The sequence below is a fragment of the Theropithecus gelada genome, chromosome 15, assembly GCF_003255815.1.
Source record: "Theropithecus gelada isolate Dixy chromosome 15, Tgel_1.0, whole genome shotgun sequence".
In the NCBI taxonomy this organism is placed as follows: domain Eukaryota; kingdom Metazoa; phylum Chordata; class Mammalia; order Primates; family Cercopithecidae; genus Theropithecus; species Theropithecus gelada.
This window is the reverse complement of record NC_037683.1, coordinates 4521833-4540731: the sequence shown is the minus strand read 5'-3', so window position 1 is coordinate 4540731 and position 18899 is coordinate 4521833. Positions and strand designations below refer to the sequence as shown.

The 18899-nt window shown below is 57.5% G+C and overlaps 1 protein-coding gene across 3 annotated transcripts in view; it reads right to left on the bottom strand.

Annotated features, from left to right (window-relative positions):
* The window catches only part of VAV2 (vav guanine nucleotide exchange factor 2), a 234561-nt gene that overhangs the window by 70354 nt on the left and 145308 nt on the right, over positions 1–18899 (bottom strand). For all 3 annotated transcript variants that reach the window (XM_025360220.1, XM_025360221.1, XM_025360222.1), the window contains exon 4: positions 3555–3623. In XM_025360220.1, the coding sequence (XP_025216005.1) occupies positions 3555–3623 (69 nt within the window). The remainder of the gene's footprint in view (positions 1–3554; positions 3624–18899) is intronic.

The window sequence follows — 18899 nt, the reverse complement described above, 5'->3', positions numbered from 1 at the left end:
CCTTGAAAATTAACAACCACATTCTCTCCCCAAGTAGGATCCAGGTAAGAAATGGCATGCATTTGTGTCTTGTAAATTGCCATAATGGCTAAATATCCATACCAAGTCCACAGAGAAAGGATAGGATATCTTGCCTTTCAGTGAAAGAAGGAGGTGGGGAAACAACATAAAAAATTTATTAAACTCGAGCCACCGGGACCAAATCGCAAGTTAAAGATTCAGATGCATTCCCCTTCCTTAGAACTGATGATTTACGTTTGCAATAACTGCAGTCATAAAGAGCTCATTGGATTAAGGAGGTTCAGTCTTAATGTCAGGGAATAACATTACTGGATGATGCAAAGCCACATGTTCCCAGAGTTGCTTTTCTGGGTGAGAGGAATTCCACCTTGCATTTTGGTTCAAGAGATCAGTCACAATCAGGATGGGCAGAGAAAGATGGAAAATGGGCAACCCAGCCAGGTGCGGTGGCTCACGCCTGTAATCCCAGCACTTTGGGAGGCCAAGGCAGGTGGATCAACTGAGGTCAGGAGCCCAAGACCAGCCTGGCCAACATGGTGAAACCTTGTCTGTACCAAAAATATAAAAACTAGCCGGGCGTGGTGGCACATGCCTGTAATCCCAGCTACTCGGGAGGCTGAGGCAGGAGAATCATTTGAACCCAGGAGGTGGAGGTTGCAGTGAGCTGAGATCACGCCACTGCACTCCAGCCTGGGTGACAAGAACAAAACTCCACCTCAAAAAAAAGAAAAAAAAAAAAAAAGAAAAACAAAATGAGCAACCTGGGATCTAGCCTGACTCTCCAGGCAAAAATCCTCAAAATTGAATGTGCTCTATAAACCAACAGGGGCAGGCCTGGCCAGGCTCCTATGGAGTGGGCCACACAAGGCCGATGTGGTCCCCATCATCCCGGAGCCCTCCTGTGCTGACTGTCCAGAAACACTGAGGGATGTTTCTGGAGAGCGCAGAACCCCAACCTCAGGCTGGTAACTTACAAGAAACAGCAGGTCAGGAACTTGCCCTCACACCGGCCAGGAGCTCCCCAAGCTCTGGGGGGCACAGGCTCTGTGTGGTGGGCGGTTAGGGTCAAATCGTGGCTCTGCCACTTACTAGCTGGGTGACATGGGCCAGTGGTGTCCCCTCTCTGGGCCTCAGTTTCCTTATCTGTAAAATGAGGACAACCACAAAACAGACCTCACAGAGCAACTGAGGGTGGGGGATGCAAGGGAATGAAGCCCAGCAGTGCCCAGCCCCCAAAAAGCTCGTAAGCACCGTCCACTGTTGCTGTCATTGTCATGTGGGTACAGGCGTCCTACCACGTGCAGAAGGCTTGCCCTGCTAGGGCTGGACCAGGAGAGGACAGGAAGACGACACAGGGTCTGACCCTCTGATAGGCAGGGGACAGGCATTTAACTCCCTAATCACGGTGCACCCCTAGGGCAGCCCAGAGGCCCAACAGAGGCATGGGTGCTGAGGGGGCGCTGGCCAGGATGGCGTACAAGAGGCTTCACACAGGGGGAGACACCTTGGCCCGGACGTGGCAGAGAAGGATTTCCAAGGCACGGAATGCCGGGAAAGGTATGGGGGGTATGGTTCCAACTCTGTGCATAGCAAGTAGGGTGGCTGCAGACTCTGCTGGGGGCTGGGGGCTTATCCTTCAGGGACTTCCCTCTGGCCATGCCACCAGCCAGAAGCCCTGCCCTATCTGAGCCTCAGTTGCTTCCCCCCTTACAGGGTTGAGATGGACAGTCCCTCAGTCAGTCTCAGGAGCCTGCAGTGAGCAGTTTTGGGAATTTTCTTTCTTTCTTTTTTTTTTCCCCCAGACGGAGTTTCATGCTTGTCGCCCAGGCTGGAGTGCAGTGGCGCCATCTTGGCTCACTGTAACCTCTGCCACCTGAGTTCAAGCGATTCTCCTGCCTCAGCCTCCCAAGTAGCTGGGATTAAAGGTGTCCACCATTACACCTGGCTAATTTTTGTATTTTTAGTATAGACAGGGTTTCACCATGTTAGCCAGACTGGGCTCCGACTCCTGACCTCAGGTGATCCGCCCGCCTCAGCCTCCCAAAAAAGTGCTGGGATTCTAGGAGTGAGCAGCTTTTTTTTTTTTTTGGAATTTTCGAAGTCTCCCTCAGATTCCTGAGGCTGGTCAGGGCGGACAGTGGCCTCCAGGTGGGTGCCCCAGGCCTGGCTGTGACCTGCGTGGCCCCTGTGCCCACCTCTCCCCTTCAGGATGCTCTACAACCCTCAGACCCACGTGGGGCTGACCGGATGTCTGGAGGAGCTCTGGGAGTCTGACCAGTGGGATTTCCCCAGGACCCCGTGGCCAGCCCAGCATCAAAGGGATGGGCTGATGGCAGCTACTGCAGCTGGTGGGTGAAGAATTTCTTTCACAGAATTGCATGAGACTGGGCCGCCAGCGTGGCGCTGCGTGATTTGGGGATGACTTGAATTGTGTCTATAGACAGGGATTCTGCGGGAAGTATTTTCCTGGGCCCTGCAACCTGAAGACAGCTCTGGATGTGGGCTGAGCACTAAGACAGGCAAAGCTCCAGCCTACACAGCAGGTGGGCAGTACACGCGGCTCCCTGCTTACTCCTCTCTGGGTTGCCATTCTCAATCTGTGCTCCAAGATGAGGGGAGAGAGAAACCCTAAGAGTCTTCCCAGAAGAAACTGTGGTTGAGCTAAGAAGCTGCTGTCAAACAGTTCCAGAGGCCCCCAGGCAGCAAGCAAGCTCGAAGGCACCATCTCCGGTGGCCTGGGAGGGCGGTGGATGAGCCGGGCTGTGAGCCCCCAGCAAGGACGCTAGGTCTCAGCCTGGGTCCCTCACCTGCAGGTGAGGCCCCTTCCTCCTACCCTCCTACCTCCCTCCTCCTGGAGCGGGTCACGTGATCCCACCCTGGTCACAGATTCCCACGAGTCCCGGTGGGGCTGCAGCCCTGGTGCAGTGGCCAGGCTTGGGCAGTGCCTGGGTGGAGCAGAGGCCTCTCACAGGGAGGAATGAGGTGGACACAGAGAAGAGCAGAGGCGGGTCCACTGAGGCAGGGCAGTGCCTGCTGGGCCACGTGTCAACCCCGAGCCCACATACTCCTGTGCCCTGAGCCCGCGCTCCAGGGGCCTCTGCTTCTGGTAGCACCGCTCCCTCCTCACGACACGGCATCCCAAGACCCGGCTTGGGGAGCGTGGCCGGGCTGCCTTTTGAGCAGGCCCCCTCTCTGCCCCACAGCTTCGCAGAGACGAGCCCTCATGGAGGACCCTGCTAGGACAACGGGCCAACACCTGGGCCAGCCATTAGACTGGCTTGGCAGCCTTCTAGAATGTCCAAGGGGTGTGAAGATCTGCTCGTCTCTGAGGGCCTCTCAGATGCATGCCTTCCCACTCAGCATGGCAGCCCACGCCATGATCCATCATGAGGAGACGCCCCCGTGGGAAGAGCCAGGGCCAGCTCTGCCTGCACTGTGGCTGCCATGTTTCCTGTTGACTCTCTGGACACCACCAGGAACCTCCCCGCCCCTCCCTCCTTCCCTCCTCCCCTCTTCCCATCCCCCCGCCTTACTCCGCCAGCTCCTCCAGGCTGCGGTAGACGTCATCGTCATTCTCTGCGGTCTCCTCTGAGGGAAAAGGCCTGCGGAAGAGAAGGCGAGAGGGAGGTGAGCAGGTCCCGGCACTGCCGGCCAGTGGGACCCCAGCTGGACCCCACGGCAGAGCCCAGTGTGGCCCGGCCAGGAGCAAAGGGGCTCTTGTCCACTCTCTAGAAGGATACCGGGTACGCGGACACCGATCAGAGTCACAGAACGAGCCAACTGGGCCGTAGGGCAAGACGAGACCCATGCCCAGCTCGCCAGGGGGCAAGGAAAGTGTCACGCACACTCTGGGCTCTGGGTGTCCAGTGGGCAGATGAGAGGCCCAGGTCAGGGCTGCAGAAGGCGTTCATCTGCCCAGCGACCTGCCTTCCCCTTTACCCGCACTCCCACTTCCAGGGGGTTTGCAGTGGAGAGGAGGCTCCTCTGCCAGCTCAGTCCCCGCAGGAGAGGAAGCAGGAGGGGACTCCAGAAGGGAGGGGTGAGTTCTGAGGCACCGAGGGTAGGGGCTCACCCACCCCACCCACCAGCCCCTGGCTTGAGGTCAGGAAGAGAGTCCCGAAAATGAAAAGCCCTCGGAACCTTCTGCATGGATCTGCAGCCTCCCCTCCTACAAAGGGAGCAGGAGCCCCATGGGGACTCCCCAGAAGGAACATGGCACTGATCTCCCTCCCCCTCCGCCCCCAAGACGCCCCAACTCTGCTGCTTTTCTTTAGTTCAGGATGGTATATAAATATATATATATACATAAACTTTAATCATTTGGGCTCTTCTTGCATCTCATTTTTGTGGAACTCTCAAGCATATGTATATAATTATAATTGTTTTTCTCCTGTTCATCTGTCTTATGTCAATTCAATTCATAAACCCGCCCAAGAACCTGGAGGGATGGAAGGAAGCGGTTTTCCTCCCACAGGACCCAAAGCATCGCTCTGCTCCGTCCTCTGCAGACAGACAGATGGGTGTAGCCCCGAGTCTACAGGCCTCCCTGCACAAGGCGAGCCTGGGCCAGCACAGGCCAACCACTCAGAGCTGAAATGCCGGACCAGCCTCGGGGAGGGGGCAGAGGCGGAGGGGAGGGAGGGATGGGATGGAGGAGAGGCAGGAGAGGCAGATCAAACACCCAGAAGAGGGGGCTGCAGCTGGTTCAAGGCTATGGGCCAAATCCACTCATCTCTACAGGAGACCTGAAAGACCCCTTAATTAAACCAAACATCCCCGTGTAGCCCCTGGGTGCGTGTTCTGGTAGGAAACCTGTCACTAAGGATGGGACGGGAGATCCCAGCCGGGGGGCTGCCTGGGCCCAGATGCCAGCTGGGATTGTTTCCTTGCCTGGGGTCAGGCTGACATTTGCTCAGCCCGAGATCCAGCAGGGATCTCCAGCAGTCCATCCTGGCAGCCCTGCCCCGCCTGGAGGCTGGGGGCCTGTGTTCCTGCGGAAGGGGCAGGGGGGAGTCCACTGAGCTGTGAGCTGGAGGCCTGGGTCCTACCTGGCTCTGTCACAGACCTGCAGGGACTAGGTCTCAGGTCGGAGGTCCCCAAGCCAGACCCACCAGGCCATTGGTCAGCGTGCCCCTGTGGCTTCCTGGTAAAAGCCCGTGTCCAAGGGGGCAGCACAGCCAGGCCTGACCTCTGCATGGGTGAGCTCGGCTCTCTGCTCCAGCCACTCTCCCTCCTTCCACCCATCACCATACAGCCGCATCCCCCAGTGGAGGTGCGTGTCCCGGGTCACGGGCAGAGCTGAGGCTGCCACGAGATCCTCCCCACCAGGGCTCCGTTGCTGACACAGCACCATTCACGGCCAAGAAGCCCCTCAAGGAATCCATCTCCTCCCGTGATATGCAGAGCCCCAGGCCGACACAGACCCCGTGCAGCTGATGGGGGTGGGGCTGAGAAGCCACAACCTGGAGGGACTGGCCGACACGCGGGTGACCCCGGAAAGCACAGGAGGCTCTGCCAGGCTGAGATGTGGCTTCAGGACCCAGAGGTGGAGGCTTCTTTCCCTTCAGCATGAAACCCCGCTGCCAGGACCAGCCCTGGGCCGTCCCCGCTCCCACGCCAGCCCCTCGCTTACGTCCAGCCATCCCTGTCTCCGACCTCATCAGTCATTTCTGCTTTTTCTAAATTTTCAGTGATGATGGGTATGACTTCATAATAAAGAAAAACAGAATCAAAATTCTCATTATGAAAATGTGTCCTCATCGTAAGTAAATATTTTAAACCCCACTCATCTCCTATAAAAGTATGTTATGTAAAAAATGACATCGTGGCAAAGTATGAACGTGCTTTCTCACGCAGAATGTAGAGAGGGGGCCGGGCGCGGTGGCTCAAGCCTGTAATCCCAGCACTTTGGGAGGCCGAGACGGGCGGATCACAAGGTCAGGAGATCGAGACCATCCTGGCTAACACGGCGAAACCCCGTCTCTACTAAAAACACAAAAAATTAGCCGGGCGAGGTGGCAGCGCCTGTGGTCCCAGCTACTCGGGAGGCTGAGGCAGGAGAATGGCAGGAACCCAGGAGGCGGAGCTTGCAGTGAGCTGAGATCTGGCCACTGCACTCCAGCCTGGGCGACAGAGCGAGACTCCGTCTCAAAAAAAAAAGAATGTAGAGAGGGAAGAGAAAATACCAAACTCCTGAGGTTGTGCTCTTGTTCAAATCTGATCACAGAGTGTGGGCGACAGTTTAGGGAAACGGGGCATCCCATCGAATCCTGGATTATCAACAGGACGGCCATTCGGAGACTGTACTTCCAGAACCCGCCCTGCTAAGCCAACCGAGAGATGCATTCACACTTCGAAGGAGACCCACCCTAACGATGAGTGAACACACACACCTGCCTCTCACTCTTCCTGTGCCCAGGCAGACATCACTCATCAATCAAAGCTCTCCTATCCCTGAAGCACAGCGTTCTTAACACAGGGCTCTACTCCTCCATCAGTCCTGGGACTCAGACAGAACCCACCTGCCCTGCCAGGAGAGCTGAGCCCGGGGGCAGTGAAGGAGAGGAAAAGCTTTGGAGCTGGGCTAACCCAGGTGTGAACCCTAGGCCCATCCCCTGCTCCCTGGGACCTTGGACAAGCTACTAAACCTCTCTGAGTGTCCGCCTTCTCCCCCTGGAAAATGGAAGTAATAGTGTCTTCTCAGAGGGCTGCTGGGAAGGGCAGCTGTAGGACGGCAGAATGCTCTGGACTTAGTGGGGTCCAACAATGGCAGCTGCGATTTAGTGTTTCTAGTATCATCCTCACTCAGGGCACTTTCCGCCGTCCAAGAAAACTGCCTTCTGAAGCCTCGTGAGGAAGCCCCGCTTGCCATGATGATTTCGGATTCTTGTTTCCTAACACAGAAAGCGAGGGCCCACTAAAATAAGGCACAACAGTCATTTCAAAACCTTTTGTCAGCCAGGTGCAGGGGCTCACACCTGTAATCCCAGGACTCTGGGAGGCCCGAGGCGGGTGGATCGCTTGAGGTCTGGAGTTCGAGACCAACCTGACCAATATGGTGAAACCCCGTCTCTACTAAAAATACAAAAAAATGAGCCGGGCGTGGTGGTGTGCACCTGTAATCCCAGCTACTCAGGAGGCTGCGGCAAGAGAATCACTTGAACCCGGGAGGCGGAGGTTGCAGTGAGCCGAGATTGCGCCACCTCACTCCAGCCTGGGTGACAGAGAGAGACTCCATCTCAAAAAAATAAATTAAAAAAAAAAAAAAGCCTTTTGTCTTTTAAAAAACCTGACCTTGAGCTGTGGTGGTTGTAAATTTTCCTTCCCTGCATTTCATTCGGTGTCTTGTTCAACCCCTCCTGTCATCTCCTCTACCTGCCCGACCCAGAGGAGATAAAGCAGGAATGTTAAAGTCCAAAGAATTATACTGCTGCCCGTAAAATCTTTACCACTTTTATTCTAAGATCCCTATTTGAGGCCACAAATCCCCTTGAGAATGGAGCTGCAAATCCAATTAATTTCTGCCACAGCCCAACAAAGGCTCTGCCAGGAGGGGAAGAGCAGGAGAGGGAGGCACCCTGTCAGGGACCATGTGGGGCCTCAGCGCCCAGCCGCTGGGGCAGAAATACGCAGGAGACTAGAGGAGGTTTCACCAGGTCCCAGTCCCCTTTCACTCCACTCCCCCTACAACCCTCACGCCCATGCTGACTCTGGCCCTTGCACCTGCTCTGCTCTCTGCCTTCAGTCCCCTGCCCTCCCACCATTCACCCAAGTGAATCCAAGCCTTACTGCAGGTGGGAAGACTTGATCAGTCTCTCAGCCTGGGTCAGCCTCTGCCTAGCACAGTGCCTGGAGCTAGAAAGGCATGGATGAGTACATGGATGGATGGGTGGATGGGTGGATAGATGGGGGGGATGGATGGTTGGCTGGCTGGCTGAGTGGGTGCCTGGGTGTGTGGGTGGATGGTTGAGTGGATGGATGGATGAATGGATTGGTGGGTAAGTGGGTGGGTGGGTGGACAGATGGATGGATGGGTGGGTGGGTAAGTGGGTGGATGGATGGACGGATGGGTGGGTGGGTGGGTGGGTGAGTAGATGGATGAATGGATAGGTGGGTGGATGGATGGATGGATGGATGGATGGATGGATGGATGGATGGGTGACTAGATGGATGAATGGATGGGTGGGTGGATGGATGAACGGATGGATGAACAGATGCATGAATGGATGGATGGGCAGGTAGTTGGATGAACTGATACATGGATGCATGGATGGAAGGATGGATGAGTAGCTAGATGGGTAAATGGCTGGGTTGGTGGGATGGGTGGATGAGTGATAGATGGGTGGGTGGGTAAGTAAGTGGGTGGAAAGACAGATAAATGGGTTGTTGGGTGGCTGGATTCATTAGTGCATGGATGGATGTCTGGGAGGACAGGTGGATGAGAGAGTAGTTGGACTTTGTGGGTTGATAGACAGATGGATGAGTAGACGGATGAACAAATGAGAGGGTTGGTGGGTGGGATTAGTGGGTGATGGATAAGTAGACAGAAGGGTGGGTGTCAGATATTCTCAGGCTGCTCTTTACCCCCTTGAAACGGCAGCATCAAATTAGATCCAAGGAAGCATTTTATTTTATTTTTATTTATTTATTTATTTTGTTTTTGAGATGGAGTCTCGCTCTGTCACCCAGGCTGGAGTGCAACGGTGCGATCTCGGCTCACTGCAAGCTCTACCTCCCGGGTTCACCCCATTCTCCTTCCTCAGCCTCCCGAGTAGCTGGGACTACAAGCACCCGCCACCATGCCTGGCTAATTTTTTGTATTTTTAGTAGAGATGGGGTTTCACCGTGTTAGTCAGTATGGTCTCGATCTCCTGGCCTCATGATCTGCCCGCCTCGGCCTCCCAGAGTGCTGGGATTACAGGCGTGAGCCACTGTGCCCGGCCTCTCTCTTTTTTTTTTTTTTTTTTGATCAAGACGGAGTCTTACATTGTTGCCCAGGCTGGAGTGCAATGGCGTGATCTCGGCTCACTGCAACCTCCGCCTCCCGGGTTCAAGCGATTCTCCTGCCTCAGCCTCCCAAGTAGGTGGGATTACAGGTGCCCACTAGCATGCCTAGCTAATTTTTTGTATTTTTAGTAGAGATGGGGTTTCACTATGTTGTCCAGGTTGGTCTCAAACTCCTGACCTCATGATCCGCCTGCCTCGGCCTCCACAAGTGCTGGGTTTACAAGTGTGAGCCACTGCGCCCGGCCTATACGAAGAGGCATTTTCATGGAGAGCTCGTAAGAGACCACAGAGGTATTCAAGTCACCCCTCAGTAGGGACTTTGTAACAGTGACCTTGATTAAACAGTGGGACACACATTTGCACAGAGAATGTCTGAGCAGAGTTTCTGGGGCCACATCCCAGTTGCAACTTAAAGCCCAGTGGGGGTGGGTCGGGTGGAGACTGTGGTCATTTTGCAACAAGGCCTAGCTCCACCCCCCAACTCCCCTCCCCACCCCCGAGGCCATCTTCAGGCACCAGCTGATTTTCCTTCCCGCACTTCCCGGTGTCCCTTAGCCACACCTTGCCCTGTGGTGTTGCCTTGCTCATTAAGAGCAGGGCATGAGAAGCAGACAAGGCCAACCGGAGCCTATCCAGAAGTTGTCCTGAGAGCAGTCATCCTGGTTCCCCAGGAGTGGCTGCATCCCTCTCCTCCCACCAGAGCCTTCCTGAGCCTGCATTTCCTCGCGCCTGGCTTCGGGAAGCGGAGTTTCCCACTGCGCCGCGGAGGGGACGAAGCGGATGTCCGCACGGGAAGCAGAGAAGCCACAAGTGCCCAGTGCAGAGAAATCCCCGGCAGAGCCTGCCGTTGGGCAGCAGCCGCTCCTCTCAAACAACCCGTCCAATCCCATTCCCCAAGCTTCCTCAGCACCCACTCCCCACTCCTGCCCCCGAGCCACTGCTTGCTCGAGGAGCTCCCCCAGCCCCCAACAGGCCTCCCCAGTTAGCTCAATTCTGGGCAGGACAATCACAGTCCCAGTGCCACGGCCAGATAAGTCACCAGCCAGAGGACACAGACCGGGAAACACAACACCCCACGGGGTGCCCAAATCCAAACCCCGAAGAAAGAGCGGAGGAAACATAGCTCCTGCTTCCAAAGAGCTCCTTCACTCCCCTCCTGTCTTTCCCCCGGGGATTTACGGTGCACCCGCGTGGGGCTGGCCTGGGTGGCCATTTGTCACCGATTCAGGGAGAAGGAGCAGCTTGAATCTCGCTTTAGGATAATAAATCAGGCTCCTATTCTTGCCTTCGGGACTTCTGTGAAAAGATGGCCTTTGCAGAGCACCACCTGTGCCACTGTGCCTACAGCTGCCTGGTGGCCCCACAGTCTGGTGGGAGGGGCCCACTGGACGCTCAGGGGTCTCCAAGCTGAGGGTAGCAAGCACAGGTCTGCGTCAGCACAGACCCTCAGGATCTCAGCTAGAGGGAGGACAGCTTGGGTTCGCTTTCTTGGAAGGCCCTGAGGAGCCGGCAGCCAGATTTGGTTTTTAAGACAAAGACCAGAGTAGCCAAAGAGAGGACCCTAAACACAGCTGCCCTCCTTCCCAGGCAGGTGGCAGATGCCTGGGTTCTAGGGGATGAGCCCGGACAGCTCACGTCTTACTGTGCTTCCATGAGGACTGTGGGGCCTCACATGTGGGGTTCGATGGGGAACACGCCCCCTTGTTGGCGCTGATCTAAGATTCCACAACAGCAGCGGCTACAGGGAGAGAAGGCTGGGTCCCCACAACACCACCGCCCCAGGTTCTACTCAAGCGCTTCAAAACCAGCTTGGATGCAGCACTGGGCCTGCTGACCTCATCTGGCAGCGGCCTCCTCTGCATATTGAGCGGACTCCAGGGCTCCATCATGTAGGGCTCGTGGCCACTCCTGCACCCCTGGAGTCCCGGTCCTGTTTCCCTAGGGGCTACTGCCACCTCAGAGCAGGGAAGCCCCTCTTGCCTCTTACAGAGCGAATCCACCCAGCAGGTGTGCGTCTCATCCTGGAGTGAGTGTCCACAGACAGCCCTGCCTGGGGCCAAGATGCAGCTCCCAGGCTCCGTCCCCAAACACCTGGAGATAACATCAGGGAGAAGCCACAGCACGGACCCCAGCACCTCAACTGTGCTCACTCGAGGGGAGACCTTGTGGGGAAAGCTAAGAGCAAGGCCTCTGCAGGTAATGGGTCTGGGTCCAAGCCCTGGCTCTGCCCGTCTCTGAGCCTCAGTTTCCCCAACTGCAGAATGGGGGCGGGTAGTAGCGATTGCTAAGACCAAGGGAGATGGTGCATAAGCCTCCTAGCGAGCATCCTGCACGTACCAGCGCGGGTCTCTCCCCTTCCACTTTCCACCAGCTCGGCCTCTGAACCCACTCTGCCTCCAGAGCCAGCCGCAGTGGGACCAATTCCTGGGTCACAGTTGGAAAAGCGCCCGCTCCCCACAGATGGTCCACCCAGCCCTGCCATGGCTCAGGCAGGGCACCCCACCGAGCACTTCCTCCCACAGTACATCCGAACAAGAACGCAGCCCTAAATGAACGTTTGGATCCTGGAAGGGACTGAAGATTCCAGAAGGTACAGAAATCAGCGTTTGGCTCATCCAGCCGTCATGCACAGAGTCTGGGACACGGTTTTTGTTTCCCACACTCTGCTGACATCTCGGGTGAAGGATCCAAGGCTTGAGACAGTCCCTAATGCCTCCACTTGGCCGGTACAGAAAGAAAGTAGGACCCGACTAACAGAAGAAAAGTCCCCCGCACAGTGACTGCCAAGGACCGTGTGCACCAGCAGTGCATCAGGGAGGCTGCTCCACCTGACCCACCCTGGTGCTCCTCGCCCAGCCGGAGCCCTCCGAGAGAACAGGCAGAGCCTTGAGTTACATCCTGGAGGGCGAGACCCGCTCATGGCCCCAAGGGAGCGCCCTCGGCCTCTGAGGCCAGGTGTGACCAGCACTGACATCTACTGTCCAGGTTTGCCCGGGACAGGGATTTCTTAGGATGCGGGACTTTTGGTGCTTAAACTGGGACAAGTTGGCCGCTTTAGTCCTGCAGATGGCAGACAACAGTGTTTGCATTTACGTGCTGACACTATGCTGGGGCGGGGGGGAGGTGCTGGCTAATCCTCAGTTTCCAATTCTGAAACCAGCTTCAGAATCAGGCTTTGGGAGGGCCAGGCGCCAGCCTGGCACTGGAACACCACCAGGTGCAGGGGTATCTCACGCAGGCGGAGGCCATGGTGAGGAGAAAGAGAACGGCGCGGGTGGGGGGGCCATGGGACCCCACGCCCAGGGCACGGGAGCCGGGCCATAGCCCTTCTGGCACTGTGTGCCGGGGAAACAGCAGCCAGGCAAACTTGAAAGGCACATCAGGCAGCGCAGCCCGGAGGGCCCGCCAGGCCCGTTTAATTATTGAGGGAGTCACCTGGGTGCTGCCTTCTAATTGGCAGGGAGGCCTTGAAGCACCAGGGCTTCGCTTATTAGAAACGGTTCCCCTGCTAAACAGCTCCAACTGTCAAAACAAGCCCACAGATCACGTTTCCTTCCTCAGGGCGCCATCCCACCCAGCCCAGAAGGGCTATCACAATGGGAGGAGGCCAGGTCGAACCCGGCATCCCACCCATGGCCACACCCGGCTCGGGGATGCCAGTGTCGGAGATGAGTCTGACACACCCAGCACGAAGGCAGCACAGGGCTGAGGGGTGCAGGGAGCACGCAGAGACACCTCAGGGTGGGAGGGAGTCTGAACCTGGGGAAACCAGGAAGGGCTTCTCGCAGGAGGTGGCAAGGGAGCTGGTGTGAAGAGTAAAGTCTAATTTTGAGTTCAGAGTTCTGACTTTGTTTGGGTTTTTTTTTTGGGTTTTTTTTGTAGATATGGGGTCTTGCTATATTGTCTAGGCTGGTCTCAAACTCTTGGCCTCAAGCGATCCTCCCACCTTGGCCTCCCAGTGTTGGGATTACAGGTGTGAGGCACTGTACCTGGCCCAGAGTTCCAGCTTTGTTTAAGACAGGCTGGGGTAGGAACCCTGGCCACAAACCTCCTAGCTAGGAGCTTACTAAGGGCCCTACATCCCCTGGCCTCAGCTCACTCACTGTAATATTCAGACAAGCCACCTGCCTCAGACGTGATATGTGAAGGAAAGAGGGGGAAGGTGATGATGGACATGGGCACCGTTTAGGGGCTGGAGGAGGCAGCCTGGGCAGAGGGTAGATGAAGACTCAAGTGCCAGGTGGGGCAGGAGTCTCATGGGGCTGGAGTCGAGAGTGACCAATGGGCTGGCCCGGTGTGGTTACCAGGATCTGAAACCAAAGTCGGGATGGAAGTAGAGGGTCTCTCCCCCATGGGGTGGCAGGTTGGAAGGTGGGGGCACTGAGGCATGGCCACTGCCATAGCCCCGGCAGTGACCTTGACGTCTGCCATGGCAGGTCCAGCAAGGCGGGGGTGTGGCCTGACGTCTGCCATGGCAGGTCCAGCAAGGCGGGGGTGTGGCCAGCTCCAAGCTCACCAGGGGAGATGGTGAATACACCAGAGCCCTAGAGGAGAGACCCCACATGACCCCCAAATCCAGCTAGGCTGCTTCTGCCCTTGTTTCCAGAACCCCGGCAAGGCAGAGGAAGACACGGATCTCCCAGGCGGAAAGAAATGCTTGGTTCCCTGCCCACGCTACTTTGTCTGGGAGAGGAAGGGGCCTGGAGTGGCTGCTGATGACAGAGGAATGTGACTTCTCAGCAGCTGCAAAGCATAATATATATTTTTATTTTCCAACACGCTTCTCGTAAGGGAATCTCGGCTGGCACCGGTTTGGAAGGAAACGGCCAGTGGCCCATAGGGCGTCCTTCCCCGGCGAGCGCGCAGAGCCTCCAAAGCCACTCTGCCTTTTGCTCCATGCCAGGCCTCTTCCCAGGGGACACCTGCCCAGGCTTGGCAGGAAGCCCCCGGGACAAACACTTAGGATTTGTCCATCAGGGAACGGGGCTGAGGGAGGAGGCTCTGGGACAGGGGCATTGCAGCCCACAGGCCGGCAGGGGCTTTCCAGGGCTGAGGCCTGCACCCCCAGGCCCCGACACGGCTGCTCCACCCAGCTGTGGGTCAGGCCTCCGTGCATCTCACTTCTGCCAACCGAAAGCTACGGTACACTCCCTGCAGACGCAAGATGGGGATCAGGACGCCTCCAAACTGGGCACTGATGGGCCAGAGCCCCAGCTGTCCCCCTGGCCTTGGCCTGAGGACCCTCGACCGAGCTCAGTCGTGCTGGGCAGAGAAAGGTGGACAGAGTGACTGATGAGGACTATGGCACAGGAACTCAGACACAACAGGTCTGATTCATGAGGAGGAAACAGGCAAGGCTTGGGTCTGCCCACGCTTCCAGACTCCAGGCCTGCAGGTCAACACTCTGTGCCCAAAGGTGCCCATGAGGGCCCCAGACAGCTCCTTGGTTCTTCAGCAGCCCCTGATCAGGACAGCTCTGAGCTCCTCCTGTGAACATGGAACGCTCTGTCAGCTACTGGAAACACCGTTCCTTTTCTTCCCTCTCCCTGAACATAGCGGTTTCCTTCCTTGGGCCAGTGGGGGTCTGTTGCGGGAGGGCAGCACACAAACGGCTTCCTGAGCTTCCCCCACTCTCACGTCTGGTGCAGTCGCCAGATAACACAAGCCAGGCTGGGCAGTTTTGGGTGGGTGGACATGGGCCACGGCGGCTTGTCTGCACATGCGTCCCACCCTGGCCAGAAGCAGAAGCGTGGACACGCTGGGCCAGGTCAGGGACTGAATCCACGGGCTGGATGGCAGGGGCTCTGGTCCGAGACCCAGGAGGAGGAGCCCACACGGCATGCCCAAGGCAACAAGCTTAAAATGCGGACCTTCCTCCAGCAAACACTCGGAAGTGGGAGCTGCACGCAGGACCCCTACTTGGAGAGCTGGGCTGGGAGGGCCGGAGTGGGCGGCCACACTGGGGTTCTCTGCAACCACCAATCTGCTGTGTCACCGTAGGAGACACCCCTCTCCTCTCTAGACTGCCAAGGGGGACTGGGCGACACAGCAGCTGAAGGCCCTCTTCCTCCTCCCCGCACTTCCTGCCAACTTGTCTGCTGGGAAATGAAGGGTCAGCTGGTGGCCAAGGCCTTGGCAGTCTCCCTAGTGAGAGGGGGCCTCGCGTTGGAGGATCGGCTGTGACAGGGACAGCAACCCCAGGGCCTGTCAAGGAGCAGCCACTACCCTTCCAGCCCCTGCCCATGGCAGGCATCACTAATCAATCACAGTGTACTCTCTGAGCCCAGCTGGGAGGGACACTGGGATGGACACACTCCAGGTGGCCGATGGATTTATCATCCCTGGTGAGACAGTTAGGGATGCCAGTCCCAGCAGAGAGCAAGTTTCCGGGAGAGCTCTGGACAATCCTCCATGTGGCAGCAACTGCCCGAGGTGGGGCCAGTCTCAGGAGTCCCAGGACAGCCTGGTCAAGCTGCTCCACAGACACCAGCCTCTGTCCACTGGTGGAGTCTTGGAGCAGGGGTGGGGGCACACCTACCCAGCTGAAAGGGCACAGTGGGGCCCCAATCTTTCCTCTGCATTCACAGAGCAGGGAAAGGGAAGTCCTCACAGGACAGAAGCTGTGCTGATGCTCCTGACAGCACCACAATATGAGGTTCTGTCTCCATCCCAAAGAGGACACTGAGGCCCAGAGAGATGAAGGAAGCTGCCCAAGGAGGCCAGCCAGAAAGTGGCAGAGCTGGGCTGGGAGCCAGGACCTCACACTACCTGGCCATGTCTTGGACAGCAGCCCCAAGACCTTGTCCAATCACAAGGGACAGACCACCCCAAAGGGCCTGGGTGTCACCCCTGGCACCTCCTGTCGGCATCTCCTGTTGGCTACCAGCCCCACTCACCCTCTTCCTGCTACCTTGCCCCACGACCCTCCACCACTCCCACCTGGGCATCCACAGCAGCCCCTCAGTGGCCCTGGCCTCCACTCTGGAGCCCCTCGAGGCCAGGCAGGGCCAGAGGAAGGCTCCAGACAAAATCTCAGAGGCCGCTGCCCTGCTGGAACCCCCAGGGCTCCCCTCACATGCTGCTCCCTCCCCTGTCCAGTCCTGTCCCTGGCTGCCCTGGTCCCGGCCCCTCTCTATCCAGGGCCACCAAGCACAGTTCCCCAGGGCTTCTGCCTGGGCCTCCCTGCCCCAGAACTCCTCATGGCCGTCAGGGCCCAGCCAGGGCATGGCCTCCTCAGTGAGGCGCACAGACCACTGCATCCGAGGGCTCCCACCTCGCCCCATCCCTCCGCTGCCACCCTGAGACCATGTCCCCGGGAACTCTGGGCCTTGGGGGGGCTGCACACAGTAGATGAACATGACTGGCTGATGGGTGGCAGGCACGAGAGGGTGCAACTTGTCCACCCCAGTGATCAGGTCACCAGGCCACTGGGCAGGGGCTCCCAGCAAGCATGAGGAGGAGGACGGAGCCCAGCTCTCCCACAGTAACCCCGAGGGGATGGGCTTGGCTGGGCTCCTTTGCAGCAGAGAACAGGGCTTTGACCCCTGTGGGTGGTGCCAGCCCTGGGCCTGAAGGCGGCCCTGGGTGGGGTGGGGCTGGGCGAGGGCCAGCTGTCCAGGTTCCCAACTACCCACCTTGGAGCCTCAGGCCTACGGCCTTAAGTTTCAATCAGAACTGGTCAAGCCTCACCTCTGCCTTCCTGGGATACCTGTTCCATCCAAACCCTCCTTGCTCCCAGAACGCCAGATCCCCAATCTGGAGCGACATACAGGGCTCCCGTCCTGTAGCTACCCCCTCCCACCAAGTGGGTGCTCAGGGAAGGGAGGATCCAAGAACAAAATTCTCCAAATAGCAGAAAACCCAGGACTCGGCAGCCACCAACCCTAGCTGGGACCTTGGGCCAAAGTCAGCGCCACGCCTCAGCGTGAGCAGCCCACCTCCCAGAGGGCTGGAAGCTCGGTGCTGGATGGCGTCGAGGCCTGCGTCAGTCTCCCCACCAGCAACCCTAAGGGGCCGTGGAGCGTCTCCTGTCCCCAGGGTCAGCAGGTGAGGCCTGAGGCTGGTTTTTTCAGCTGTCAGAGGCCAGTTCTACCAAGAACCGAGCGGGAAGAGCCCGGACACCCTGGGCCGGGGGCTCCATGCCTGGATCAATGCTGGGCCCGGAACCCTGGCCCCCTGACTCCCAGGTAGACCCCACTTGAGGACGTCAGATAAAGTTCCAGCCTCACGCTGCCCAGCAGGTTGGCCTTGGGCTAGAGGTGACCTCTCTGAGCCTCAGCTTCCTCCTCTGCAAAATGGGGGCGAAAATCTCTGACTCCCAGGACCAAGGGGAACATTTAATGAGCTGGCGCCTGGGAGGTGCTCAGCCCTGTGCCACCTGGTCGCTGCTGCTATGATGGCGGGTGGACGGGGCAGCTCCAGAAGGCCACCGTGACAGACGGGACACAGAATGGCTTGCCACACCTGTGCTGATCGCTAACAGGGAGGAAGAGAAGCAGGTCCCAGGAGTCCACTTCAACAGAGGTGGGTCTCTTCATGTAAAGATCCAAAGCAATGAAGATGAAACAAAACTGTATTTGAATTTTGATAAAAGTAAAGGGTAATTTGATAAAAGTAAAGGGTAAAGCCAAAAGTCAGGATGGTGGCTACTTCCTGACGGGCGCTGGAGTGGCTGCAGCTCCTTTGTGTCCTAAGAGCTAGAAACTTCAAGCTGCTTGTCCTTGGGCAGACTGGCCAGCTTGTGAGTGTTCAAAGTAATTACAAGTTAAATCAATGCATCAATAAAGATAAGAGGGAAAGAGCGGAACAAAAGGCTGGAGAAAGCGACAAGCAAGGGCGCCAGATGGCCGATCCCAGGGTTCCTTCCTCTCTTGTTGAAACGCTGCTAAGTGCTGCCTTCAAAACCAGGCCATGTGCTGGTGGGCACGGGCCCCCTGGGAATGTGCCTCGCATGGGGCCGGGCATCTTCGGGGAAAGAAAGCCATGAGCCGGGGGTGAGGCAGACAGCTCTGGGCTCAGGCAGGCTCCTGCGTCGTTCAGGCTCCCCTGAAATTCTGGCCCCATCCCATGGCAGCCTGGCACTGGCTCTGCAGTCACCCAGGCCCGTGTTTAGGTTTATTTCCATAACACCCTGAATGCATGACCACAAGCTTATCAGCCTCAGTTTCCTCAGCTGTAAAAAGGGGACAATCGGTCCCTACTCTCAGGGATGAGCAGTGTCAAGTGGTGTGTGCCAGGCTGAACGCCTACAGCCAAATATTCTGGTTTCACCCCTGTGGGAAGGTGACAATCCTGCCCTGCCCCTGCCTCCAGGTGAGGTCCAAGGACTCAGTTTGACTAAAGAGATGTGGGCGGAAGTGATCCTATCAGACTCTAAGGAGCAGCTACAGCAGCCAGCACGGGAGCTGCCCTGTCTACTCTGCCCTGCCAAGACAATTCGCCCTGTTCCCGTTGGACACTATCTGTCAGTCTAGCTCCAGGACAAACGGCAGGGAGCAGAGCACAGCCCGACCTCTGACCGCTATTGGCTAGTGCTGCGAGCGAGACACACTTGCTGCCATAAGTCACCAAGACTCGGGAGTTATCTGCTCCCGCTGCATAACCTTCTTTCCATCCTGACACAAGCAGCCAGTGCCTGGGACACGATACACAAGGGCCACAGTGAGGCCACTGCAGGGGACATTCGGGGGACTGTCCTGTTATTATTAAGACCCTGCTCCAGTGGCGAGAGGAGCTGACACAGGAGCAGAACACTCGGGGCTGCAGGGAGCATGAGGCTGCGGGGAGCACGGGGCTACAGGGAGCATGAGGCCGCTGGGAGCATGAGGCTGCGGGGAGCACGGGGCTACAGGGAGCATGAGGCCGCTGGGAGC